Consider the following 13,378-nt stretch of genomic DNA (forward strand, 5'->3'; position numbering starts at 1 on the left):
TCTCCATTATGAAAACTGTTAACATCATCAGTGGAATGGCTGAACCCAGGGCGCAGTGTTGCAGGAGAGAATGAAATGGAATACTACCCTTTCATATCTAAATGGGCAGAGACACAGACACACTTGTACACATTCACAACCATTCCCAATATGTACAGTAGAGAGGAGAGACAGAGAGAATTGAAGAGACAACCACAAAGCAGACAAGACAGGTTCTGCATCAACTGCCTCACCGACACCACTCCAAGATGCCAACCCAGTGTCCAAGACATAAATAGCAACAACAATAACAATACCGATAGCAAGAATAACAGCAGGGATTTTCTGAGTTAAAAATCGTTCAAGGTCAGCTCTGCATTTCATCCTTCTTTGGCTGATAAAGTACCAGTCTAATACTAGGGTCAATTTCTCTCTCTCTCTCTCTCTCTCTCTCTCTGAATTGGTTACATTGTTCTATGAAAAGGATCTCTCTTATTCGTATCAGTCATTTGACTGCGGCCATGCTGGAGCACTGCCTTTAGTCGAGAAAATTGACCCCAGGACTTATATTTTGTAAGTCTAGTACTCATTCTATTGGGCCCTTTTGCTGAACTGCTAAGTTACGGGGTCGTAAACACACCAGCATCGGTTGTTAAGCGATGGTGGTGGTGGTGGTGGTGGGGGGGGGCAAACATATAGACACAAATACACACACACACACACACACACACACACAATAGAGGATTGGCTTCTTTCAGTTTCCGTCTACCAAATCCACTCACGAGGCTTTGGTCGGCCCGAGGCTCTAGTAAAAGACACTGCTCGAGATGGCACACAGTGAGACTGATCCCGGAACCGTGTGGTTGGTAAGCAAGGAATAGAGGGGGTCACAATTTCCTGTTCTCTAGAAATGGAGAAAGGCTGAGTGAGAGGCTATTGATCTCTTCTCATTATGTCAAAATATGGACCAATGTGCAGTATTTAGTGGAATGGAAATAAAAGCAAAAAAGAATATTATGCAGATCATTGAAGGCCAGCATCAGGAAACAAAATATGCTGAAACTTGTATTGATTCCAGTTGTAACAACAACCACCACCCATTGTTCCTGTTATCTGAAGCTGTGTAACTTTTCATTACCAATATATGTATAATTCATATTAATATCTGTCTGCCACGAGAAACATTTACATAAATCACTAACCCCTACCTTTTCTTCTCTCTCCTCCTCATGAAACAAAACTCTCATCTGTGGAACAGTACTATTGTAAACACGAAACATGCTGCGGTTCTTACTTTAGCCCTTTGCTTCCTGTGGAGTCTAGGCCATTGATGACTTTTCACTTCTGTTCTTGGCTCTGCGCTGTCGTTTTACATTATTTCCATTATTTACATTTGACGGATATTTTGTCCTCATCTTGTTTGTTGTTAACATGTTTCGGCTGAAAGTTTCCCTGACTGTCAGCTTGTACACACCGAAGTTCAGCTTGTCTGGGATGCCAGCAACATTAGGGCCAGCCCTGCCTGAAGTTCAGTAGTAATCTGGATGCAAGATTTGTATGGAGTTAGTTTCTCTTAGATGAACAGCTAAAGAACTGAAGGGCCTCATTTTTCCTGGTTTTATTAGGGTTTCTGTGAGTGCATAGCCAATTCCATGACATGGTAAATTAACCCACAGCTGGGGCCTAACATACAGCCTGGTTTAATACTACCACCAGGTCCTTAGAGTTCATTCACTCTTGTTGTAGGCATTTCGACTAGAGTCGAGCCACAAATGACCTACTTACCTACATTGACTTAGACATGTATATGGGTGGAACATCAACCAAACCGATTTGACCAACTTGTAAGGTTTATGAATGCCGAGTGGATTTTAGGGAGGCCCCCACATGTGATGGTGATTAGGAGCAACAGGCCATTCCATCTTAAACCATTCACACACAGACACTGAGTTGTTATTTCACTTGGATCAGGAAGGTAGAGCTCCAGCATGGTCTTGGCTGTAATGGTGAAAACAAAGTAAAACAAAGTAAAACAAAGTAAAACAAAGTAAAACAAAGTAAAACAAAGTAAAACAAAGTAAAAGACAAGATGTATTGATTATGATGCTGACCTTGTTCTATCCTAACAATAGAGTTTTTAGGCATGGATGTGTGTGGGTGTGTACATACACACACACACATACAGGTACACTCACACATACACAACATACATATATATGTACGCATATACATATACATGTATGTATGTGCGCGCGCACACACTCTCACACATATACACACAATCTTTATGTACATACATGGAGACACAGATAAAATCTGTACACGTACATACACATACATGCTCATGTCTACAAATACACACCTACTCAATAACAATGGCCCACGCACACACACACACACACACACTCTTTCTCTCTCTCTCTCTCTTTCTTTTTCTCTCACCCCCCCCACCCTTCATGCTTCAACACACAAATTTTGAACATACAAATATTTGCTATTTTTATAACTTCTCACTGATGCATGTCTGTTATTGCATGCATTTGTATGTGTGTGTGTGTGTGTGTGTGTGTGTGTGAGTAGGGGTGGTGGTGAAGAAGCCTCATAGTGGGAACCTGTTACTATTCTTTTTATAGCTGTCAGTGTTTACATGATTGTATGTATGTATATGTGTGTGTGTGTGTGTGTGTGTTGTAATTGCGATGTGAACTAATTGGCTATTTTAAAAAATAATTGTCAGTATATACACACATACACGAGTGTGTGTGTGTGTGTCTGTTAACGTATGTGTATATCGTTGTATATAGTATGTTTATGTGTAAAAATGGTGATAGTAGTCATGGTGCGAACTGATAACTTGTTTTATTTATAGCTAGTAGTAACTTAGTATTTGAGTGTGTGTGTGTGTGTGTGTGTGTGTGTATATATATATATATATATATATATATATATATATATATGTATGTATGTATGTATGTATTTGTGGTCAGTGGACGGTGGCCATGCTGGGGCACCACCTTCAGTTGAATTGAACAAATCAACCTCAATACTTACTTTATTGGTCTCTTCTGTCTAACCTGCTAAGTTAGAGGGACATAAATGAACCAACACTTGCTGTCAAGCAGTGGAAAGGAGACGAAAACAAATATAGACACAATGACACACACACATATGCCTATATATATATATATATATATATATATATATATATGAGTGGGTGTGTGGTAAGAAGCTTGCTTCCCAACCACATGGTTTCGGGTTCAGTCCCACTACGTGGCACCTTGGGCAAGTGTCTTCTATGGTCTCGGGCCAACCAAAGCCTTGTGAGTGGATTTAGTAGACGGAAACAGAAAGAAGCCCATCATATATATATTATTGTAGGGTAGGCCAGTAGGGTAGTACACACATGCACACATCTTTTACCTGTTTCAGTCATTGGACTGTGGTCATGCTGGGGCACTGCCACTAAGGCTTCAGTTGAACAAACCTCCCCCAGTATTTCGGTTTGTGTGGATGGATGGAGTGAGGAAAGCTTTGGTGGTTAGAGGTGTTGGAGTGAGAGAGGCAAGAGAGTTTATAAATGATAGGAAAGCTTAGAGAGTGTTTGTGGACAGATGAGTGAGTGTGATGTGGCTCAAAGGAGTACAGAACCAGCATGATGCAGCAGGGTGGTGAATGGGTGGAGGCAAACCAGCATATATATGCTGTCGGGGGTGGGGGTGGGGGTGGGACCAGCTGCTGCTATTGGGGGTTGTGTTCTATGCCTTGACCCGAGCATAGAACAGGAGTTCACCCCTTTGAGCTGGGAAATGAATGGAATGCCTTGTGTGTGTCTTGTTGTGACTACCCCCTCCTAAAAAAATGAGGAATAGGCCTGGCTATATAAAAAAACTTGTGTGTGTTGTATATTGTGTGTGTGTTGATGTTAACTAGGATAATGTATGTTAAATTCTAGTATAGACAGTATATATTTATGCTTTTGTAATTGGCCAGTAGGGTGTGTGTGTGTGTGTTATATATTGGTGTGTGTCAGTAGGTAAATCTGTGGTTGAGTGTATAATGTATATATTTTAATGTATTAATGTGTTTAAGCAGTAAGTTGCAGATGCATGTTTTTCTATATGTAATTAGTGATGTCTGCATATATATATTCATATATATATATATATATATATATATATATATGTATGTATATATGTATATATATGTATATATACATATATTTCAGTATGGTTATATACACACTATTATGTGTGTGTGTAGTTGGTGGTAACAGTGATTTGTGTGTATGTGTGTATATATATGTATATATATATATATATATATATATATATATATAATAATAATAATATTAGGGACAAGATCCAAAATTACAGGTAAAAACTATATATATATATATATATATATATATATATATATATATAGAGAGAGAGAGAGAGAGAGAGAGAGAGAGAGAGAGAGAGAGAGAGAGAGAGAGAGAGAGAGAGAGAGAGAGAGAGAGAGAGAGAGGCACAGGAATGGCTGTGTGGTAAGTAGCTTGCTTACCAACCACATGGTTCCAGGTTCATTCCCACTGCGTGGCATCTTGGGCAAGTGTCTTCTACTATAGCCTCAGGCCGACCAAAGCCTTGTGAGTGGATTTGGTAGACGGAAACTGAAAGAAGCCCGTCGTATATATGTGTGTGTATATATATATATATGTGTGTGTGTGTGTGTATATGTTTGTGTGTCTGTGTTTGTGCCCCCATCATCGCTTGACAACTGATGGTAGTGTGTTTACGTCCTCGTAACTTAGCGGTTTGGCAAAAGAGTCTGATAGAATAAGTACTAGGCTTACAAAGAATAAGTCCTGGGATCGATTTGCTCGACTAAAGGCGGTGCTCCAGCATGGCCGCAGTCAAATGACTGAAACAAGTAAAAGAGTATATGAGTATTTGTATATATGTACTGGCTGGTCTATTTTTGTCTGTAGATGTGATAACATGTAATATGAGACTACAAGCCCATAATGAAATTAAGGAACACAGCCAGCACAAACTTCTGCTGGCTTTTTGAAAATATATTTTATCTGTGTCTCTGTACACAAATACATATGCACACATACACATGCATGTTTGTGTGCATGTATACATCCGCATGTTATACCCTCAGAGCAGCCAAAGCCCTGTGAGTGGATTTAATAGAAGGAAACTGAAAGAATCCCATTGTATGAAGAAGGCCTGGTGTAAAGAGGGCATGTCATTGATGAGGTCATGAATGGTGATGAAAGGACTTTGACAAATGTAGCTGATTGATTGGTCAAACAATTAAAATAAAAAATTCTATTAGTTAATTGATGAAATATTAACCAATTGATTAATAATCCTTTCTCCTATAGGCACAAGGCCTGAAATTTTTGGGGAAGGGACCAGTTGATTACATTGACCCCAGTGTTTAACTTTAGTGCTCTTCCATGTTCGAATTTGTTAGGTGAACACACATTGTTGAGATGTTTTACAGCCATTTGTCTTTAATCTAATAAGTTTCCCTTAATCGAGTTTTCTGTTTTCTTTCAGCTTGCAGCTTTTCAGAAGAAGAAAATAAAGAAAAAGAAGAAGAACGAGGCGAATAGCGAAGGTGTTAGTGGTGGTGTAGAGGAAGAATGTTTGAAAGAAAATCCGAATGTGAGCCACAGTGAGGAGCAGCTCTTAGCGGCTGCTCCCACTACCTCCGTCCATACAGATGAAGATGTACTGCCAACAGACAGTTCTGTGCTTCCATCTCCAGTCTTTGACACATCAACAACAACAACATTGGGTCTCTCTCAGGTAAGGAATTCAGTTATATTGTTCTGCTCATAAGGCGACAAGCTAGCAGAATGGTTAGCATGTCGGGCAGAATGCTTTGCAACGTTTTGTCTATCCTTCATGTTCTGAGCTCAAATTCCGCTGAGGTCAACTTTGCCCTTCATCCTTTTGGGGGTCAATAAAATGAATATTCATTGAATACTCAGGCCAGTGTACTGGGTGCTTGTGACATGGCACCAGCACCAGTGCTTTGTCTGTGGCACCAACACGAGCCTGTTTGAACATACAGCAGGCAGAATATTTTGGTCAGATATGGCCAATTTAAATGATGATGATGATGGTGATGGGTGTGTGTGTAGAATATTTAATCCTTAGTTGCTGAACCATAACTTCTTTAGGACCTGTCACTTTCTGGAATCTATATGTATGTGTTTATATGCACCCTTTTCTAGACATCACCTGATGGTTGTAAACAATCACCAGCATAAGACAGGCAAAGTTGTTTGTTTACCATCTTCCATGAAAAGCTAGTCAAGCTATGAGAAAATATTGTATTGAGTCAAAACTTTGCAATATTTGGTAATTTATTTAATTTATGCACCAAGTTACAACAGAAACAGCCCAGTATTGAAAATAGGGGCCATTGTGTTGCACCATTTGAAGCCAGCTCCCTACTATTTCTTCGATCTTATGTTGCCACCAGTTCTTGTCTTTCAAGACGAGAGAAACTCCTTCACTGAAGGTGGCGAGCTGGCAGAATCGTTAGCACGCCGGGCGAAATGCTTAGCGGTTTTTCGTCTGTCTTTACGTTCTGAGTTCAAATTCCGCCGAGGTCGACTTTGCCTTTCATCCTTTTGGGGTTGATAAATTAAGTACCAGTTACGCACTGGGGTCGATGTAATCGAGTTAATCCCTTTGTCTGTCCTTGTTTGGCCCCTCTATGTTTAGCCCCTTGTGGGCAATAAAGAAATAAGAAACTCCTTCACTGAAGCATTCACTTCCTCTTGGTTGATGAAGCACTGCAGGCACAGGATTTGAGCCATGAATAATCCGAGGGAGATATTTTTCTGCAATTTTAATGTCCATAAGCAGTGGTTCGGGAAGGCTCAGCTTCTGGAACCCGTCACCAAATATAGGTGTTTCGAACACAAGGGGATGCTCTACATTGGTGAAATTATGAGGGGGATGACCTGCTACGAGTTCGTTAATAACCAACTTGTACTCTGAACAGCTGGAATGGGTGTATGCCATTGTGCAGCAAAAATACCTGGCATTGGTTAACAGAAAACAGGGTCTTTTGCAGCAAGACATTGCAAGACCTCATACTCTTCAAACAACTCAAACAATTGGAGGGAATTGAATAAAAGAATAACAGAAAAAAGAAAAAAGGTGAAAGACAAAATGCGCTCAACACCAGAGCTGAAGACACTTCCAAAAGATGGGGGACCGCCATATCGAAAATGGTAGAGGAGTAGGGGCTGAAACCGGATGTGGTTCCTCCTGATGATATCCTTAGCCACTGGATCCTATAAAGGAGCTGTTGAGGTAGTGAACCATGAAACGTGGTTGGAATTCCTTGTTTTGATCCATGGCTCAACTCCTTCACTTGCGATGCTTCATCAACCAAGAAGAGGTGGAAGCTTCAGTGAAGAAGTTCTTCATCTTGAAGGACAATAACTGGTATCAGCGTGGAGTCAAAGAATGGACAGATAGTTGGCTTTAGATGGTGGAACACAGAGGCTTCTACTTTGAATGCTTGGCTGCTTTTGTTGTAACTTGACGAATAAAGTAATTAAGTTAGCAAAATATGGCAAAACTTTTGACTCAACATGAAATCACCTAATTTGGAAATTGGAAACAGGTGAAGATTGGCAACAAGAAGGGCATCTGGCAAGTGAAAATCTGCCTCAGCAAATTCCATCTAACCAATGCCAGCATGTGAAAGCAGACGTTAAATGATGATGGTGAATGTTAAGGAGAGAAGTAGATGATATTTTATTGTTAGACAACTGCTTCCCCATTTTTCTTAAAAAAAAAAGAATTCCTTTACGTTTATCAAATACAACTTTACCAACGTAATTTTGAAAATATCTAATTACAGAGTGATATTTCCGGTGCAAGTGGAGATGATATTTTATTGTTAGACAACTGCTTCCCCATTTTTCTTAAAAAAAAAAGAATTCCTTTACGTTTATCAAATACAACTTTACCAACGTAATTTTGAAAATATCTAATTACAGAGTGATATTTCCGGTGCAAGTGGAGACCATGAAAGTTCGTTAGAGGTGAGTATTTGCAGGTGATCAAATCAATTAATACATATCTGTTTTACTGGAAACAAGGAGTATTTTCCTCACGAGGAACATATTTTTCTGTAAAGGAATATTTCTAACTAGGAGTATTTCCTGTAAAGTGGTTGGCCTTAGGAAGGGCATCCAGTCGTAAAAACCATGCTGAAGCCAACAGTGGAACTTGGTACAGTCCTCTGGCTTGCCAGCTCTTGTCAAACTGTCCAACCCATGCCAGCATGGAAAACGGACATTAAATGATGATAATGATAGAGAAGCTGGTTCATGTGTCGTTCAGGTGTCTATTTTTAGGTGTTTGTTTGTGGAAAACCAGCTTTGTGTGTGTGTGTGTGTGTGTGTGTGTTGTATTTATTATTAACTCTGTGTACGTTTCTTAGAATACCCATGTTTCTTTGTTTGTGTGTTTCTTTGTGTCCGCTACATCAAGTGGGTGTTTGTGTGTGAATCATAGTTTAGAATGGATGTTTGTGTACATTTATTTGTATGCTTTTGTTTGTGTATAGATGTGTGTGTGTGTGTGTGTGTGTGTGTGTTTGTTTTTATCCATGTTCATGATAGGATTTTTTTTTTTTTGGCTGTTTGTGTGTATTTACTTGCATGTGTGTATGTGGTGTGTGTGTGTGTGTGTGTGTGTGTGTGTGTTTGTAGTTTTGCATCAAGTTGGTGGTTATTGTGTTAAGTTTTATAACCAGAAATCACCAACACTACCACTATTTTGTTTCACATACAAGTTACTGATTTACTACTACTGCTACTGCCACCACCACCACCACCACCTAATAATGCTACTGCTGCTACTACTACTACTACTACTTCTACTACTACCACCACTACTATCTCCATCACTGCTACTACTACTACCACCACCATGACTATTACAACTTCTACTACTATCAGCATCATCATCATCATCGTTTAACATCTGTTTTCCATGCTGGCATGGGTTTACTACTCTCACCACCACCACCACCACCACCACCATCACTATTATTACAACTTCTACTACTGCTCTACTACTACCACCACCATCATCACTACTACTACTGCTGCTGCCACCACCACCACCACCACCACCATTACTACTACCACCACTATCACTGCTGCTGTCATTGCCACTACTACTACTATTACCACCACTACTAATACTACTGCCATCACCACCACCACTACTGTTACTACATTGTGTGCTTTACATGTTAGTTACTGCTGCTGTGCTACCATAACTACTACTACTACTATGTTTGCTTTACATGTTACAGTTACTACTACTACTACTACTACTACTACTAGTCTGAACCCTTTTTTGTCTTTCAGGAGCCTGAACGCCAGCAGCTGTTTGAAACTGCTCAGCTGGAGTTGCGGGAGGCGAGCAGCAAAATCTGCAAACTGGAAGAATCTGTCATTGGCAAACAGAGGGCTGTCGAGCGACTGGTGGCTGAGATCAACTCTCTAAGAGCAGAAAATGAGATGCTGAAGAAGCAATCTTTAGGAAACGGTCCGTCACAAGATCTGGTAATAGAATTTGTTATGTGTTCTGTGGCTGTGTGGTAAGGAAGCATGCTTCCCAACCGTATGGTTCTGGGCTCAGTCCTGCTGCGTGGCACCTTGGGCAAGTGCCTTCTACTATAGCCTCGGGCCGATTGATCAATGCCTTGTGAGTGGATTGGGTAGACGGAAACTGAAAGAAGCCCGTCATATATGTGTCTGTGTTTGTTCTCCACCATTGCTTGATAACTGTTGTTTGTTTGTTTAAGTCCCTGTAATTTAGTGGTTTGGCGAAAGAGATTGATAAGATAAGTGCAAGGTTTAAAAGAAGAATAATTACTGGAATCGATTCATCTGACTGAAAATTGATCAAGCCGGAGCCCCAGCATGGCCGCAGTCAAATGACTGAAACAAATAAAAGAATTATATATATATATATATATATATATATATATATATTATAAGATTTTTAAACTTTTAAAATTATTATATATATATATATATATATCATCATCATCATCATCATTTAATATTCGCTTTCCATGCTAGCATGGGTTGGACAATTTGATTGAGGACTGGCGAACCAGATGGCTGCACCAGGCTCCAATCTGATCTGGCAGAGTTTCTACAGTTGAATGCCCTTCCTAACGCCAACCACTCCGAGAGTGTAGTGGGTGCTTTTATGTGTCACCGGCACAAAGGCCAGTCAGGCGCTACTGGCAACGGCAACACTCAAATGGTGTTTTTTACGTGCCACCTGCACAGGAGCCAGTCCAGCGGCACTGGCAACAACCTCGCTCGAATGTTTTTTCACAAGTGCCAGTAAGGCGATGCTGGTAACAATCACGCTCAAATGGCGCTTTTTAAATGCCACCGGCATGGAAGCCAGACAGCTGCTCCGGCAATGATCACACTTGGATGGTGCACGAGTGCCAGTCATCGAATTTGGTTCAATTTCGATTTCAATTTCAATTTCACCGGTCTTCCGAGGCATATATATATGTATATATATACACACACTTTTTTTTTGTCTTGTAAGTATTTGGTGACCTTGTCAGTGCAGGTGCTACTTAAAAGCATCCAGTCTACACTGTAAAGTGGTTGGTGTTGGGAAGGGCATTCAGCTGTAAAAACCTTATCAAAACTGACCTCGCTTGTGCTTCTGCCATGTGAAAAGTACTCAGTTCACTCTGTTGAGTGGTTGGTGTTAGGAAGGGCATCCAGCTGTAAAGAATCCTGCCAAAACAGTCACAGAAGTCTGGGTTAGGCTTCTGCCTTGCCAGCTTCTGGCGAACCATCCCACCCATGCCAGCATGGAAGGCGAATGATAATGATACTCATGCGCACATACACACACACTGAGTACCAAATCCAGTTACAAGGTTTTTGTTGGCCTGGGGCAACTTGCCTAAAGTAGCATGCTGTAGGCCTGAACTTGGAACCATATAATTGGGAAACAAATTTCTTACACATAGCCAAGCCTCTGCCTATTATCTTTCTGTCTATCTTTGTCTGTCTGTCTGTCTGTCTCTCTCTCTATAAATTGCTCTGGTAATTTTGGTTTATATTCTATAACTCTTGTAGAAACATATGGTCTTATATTTTACAACTGAAGTATTGCAATTTAGTTGAGTAACACATTGCTTTTAGGCTGTCAGAATCACACCATCTTATGTTTCAGCCCCCAAATTATTTTACAGTAAAGAGGGTCTCTCTCTCTTGCTTCCTCTCCCATATATATATATGTAAAAATAAAAAGCATATACCCCATGGTGTGTTATGTAATTATTTCCCTATACAACATATTACCAAAACTATATCATTCAAAAGTCTTACCAGAGTAGTGACTGATTGTTTATATATATATATATATATATATAGGTTGTTGCCAGTGCCGCTGGACTGGCTCCCGTGCAGGTGGCACATAAAAAACACCTTTTGGGCGTGGCTGTTGCCAGTACCGTGTGACTGGCCCTTGTGCCGGTGGCACATAAAAGCACCCACTACACTCTCGGAGTGGTTGGCATTAGGAAGGGCATCCAGCTGTAGAAACATTGTCTGATCAGATTGGAGCCTGGTGCAGCCTTCCTAACGCCAACCACTCCGAGAGTGTAGTGGGTGCTTTTTACATGCCACCTGCATAGGAGCCAGTCAGATGGACCTGGTAGCGATCACATTCAGATAGTGCTTTTTACGTGCCACCGGCACGGGGGCCAGTAAAGGGGTACTGGCATCGGCCACGTTCGGATGGTGCTTTTCCCGTGCTCCTGGCATGGGAGCCAGTCAGGCAGACCTGGCATCAACGGCAGTCCTGGCACCGTTGGTATATTTTCATTTTTATTTGTATTTTTATCTTTTCTTGTAGTTATATTTGCATCTTTTATTTTGTTATATTTCAGAATGCTCTTGATCCCGCCAGCAAATTTGAACCTGGACATCAACGAGATTTGTCCCTACGGGTAGGTCATGTATATTTTAAGACAGAGCCATTGTTACTTTTCTAATTGTATCACCTGTATCTTTCCTGTTACAAACCCTCCTCTTCATTGTTGTGTGCCCAGTCAAAAGAAATAGTCTGTTATTATTGTCATCATCATCAGTGGTGTTGCTACTTGTGGTGGATTGGTGTAGGCATGGCTGTGTGGTAGGAAGTTTGCCTCTTAGCCACACGGCTTTAGGTTCAGTCCCACTCTGTTGCCATGGGTCCTTGGGCAAGTGTCTTTTACTAGCCCCAGGCTGACCAAAGCCTTGAGAGTGGATTTGGTAGATGTAAATTGAAAGGAGCCATTTGTATGTTATATAAATTTTTATTCTTTTATTTGTTTCAGTCATTTGACTGTGGCCATGCTGGAGCACCGCCTCTAGTCGAGCAAATCGACCCCAGAGCTTACTCTTTGTAAGCGTAGAACTTATTCTATCTGTCTCTTTTGCTGAACCACTAAGTTACGGGGATGTAAACACACCAACATCAGTTGTCACGTGATGGTGGAGGGACAAACACACACACACACACACACACACACACACACACACACACACACACACACACTTCTAGATTAAAAATGGTGGCGGGGGTTACAAATTTGATTTTTAAATAGAATAACGAAGGAGATGTACAGAGTATAAATATTTAATATTCCTTTTAATTATTTTTACTATTTATTATAAAAATCTTTTGTATCCATAGGTAGCTGTGGTATAGCACCATTTCATCCTCATCAGCATAATATAACCCCCTGGCAAAAAACTGATTCTAATATTGAAGCAAATGTTTTCTTTTCTGATTTTTTTTTTGGTTGTTCCTTTTTCTTTTCCTCATCTTGTTATCCCACTGATTGTCTCCAGATTCAGGAACTCGAAAATGCTATCCTAAAGCGAGATGAACTTCTGCGCCAGCTGACATCGCGCTTGCAGATGTCATTTCAGGAGAACACCGAGAGAGGATTGCAGCAGGCTTGCTCAGTTGAAACCCAAAAATTGGCGCAGCATGTCCAGTTATTACAACTGCAATTGCAACAGGTGACTTAACAACTTTCTAATTTTTTTTTATTTGGTACACGTGTGTGTGGGGTGGGGGGTGGGGGTGGAATCTTATTGGGAATTATTGCTGCTTTGATTTAAGAGAAGTGTTCTTGGTTTAGACTGGGCCCAATACAGGATATTTAATATATAGACTAACGAACTGGCAGTCATTAGTATGCCAGGTAAAATGTTTAGCAGCATTTTGTGTGTCTCCGTTCTGGGTTCAAGCCCCTCCAAGGTCAACTGTGTCATCTATCCATTTGGGGTTGTTAAAATAAATACCAGTTGAGCATTGGGGGT

General features: G+C 40.6%; 1 protein-coding gene across 40 annotated transcripts in view; it reads left to right on the top strand.

Moving 5' to 3' along the window:
* The window catches only part of LOC106868309 (uncharacterized), a 311,641-nt gene that overhangs the window by 27,026 nt on the left and 271,237 nt on the right, over nucleotides 1-13,378 (top strand). For all 40 annotated transcript variants that reach the window (XM_089358046.1, XM_089358048.1, XM_089358049.1 and 37 more), the window contains exons 2-6: nucleotides 5,532-5,783; nucleotides 8,003-8,047; nucleotides 9,386-9,583; nucleotides 11,956-12,015; nucleotides 12,902-13,075. In XM_089358046.1, the coding sequence (XP_089214172.1) occupies nucleotides 5,532-5,783; nucleotides 8,003-8,047; nucleotides 9,386-9,583; nucleotides 11,956-12,015; nucleotides 12,902-13,075 (729 nt within the window). The remainder of the gene's footprint in view (nucleotides 1-5,531; nucleotides 5,784-8,002; nucleotides 8,048-9,385; nucleotides 9,584-11,955; nucleotides 12,016-12,901; nucleotides 13,076-13,378) is intronic.

Source organism: Octopus bimaculoides, chromosome 9 (assembly GCF_046866305.1).
Source record: "Octopus bimaculoides isolate indiv1 chromosome 9, ASM4686630v1, whole genome shotgun sequence".
Classification (NCBI taxonomy): domain Eukaryota; kingdom Metazoa; phylum Mollusca; class Cephalopoda; order Octopoda; family Octopodidae; genus Octopus; species Octopus bimaculoides.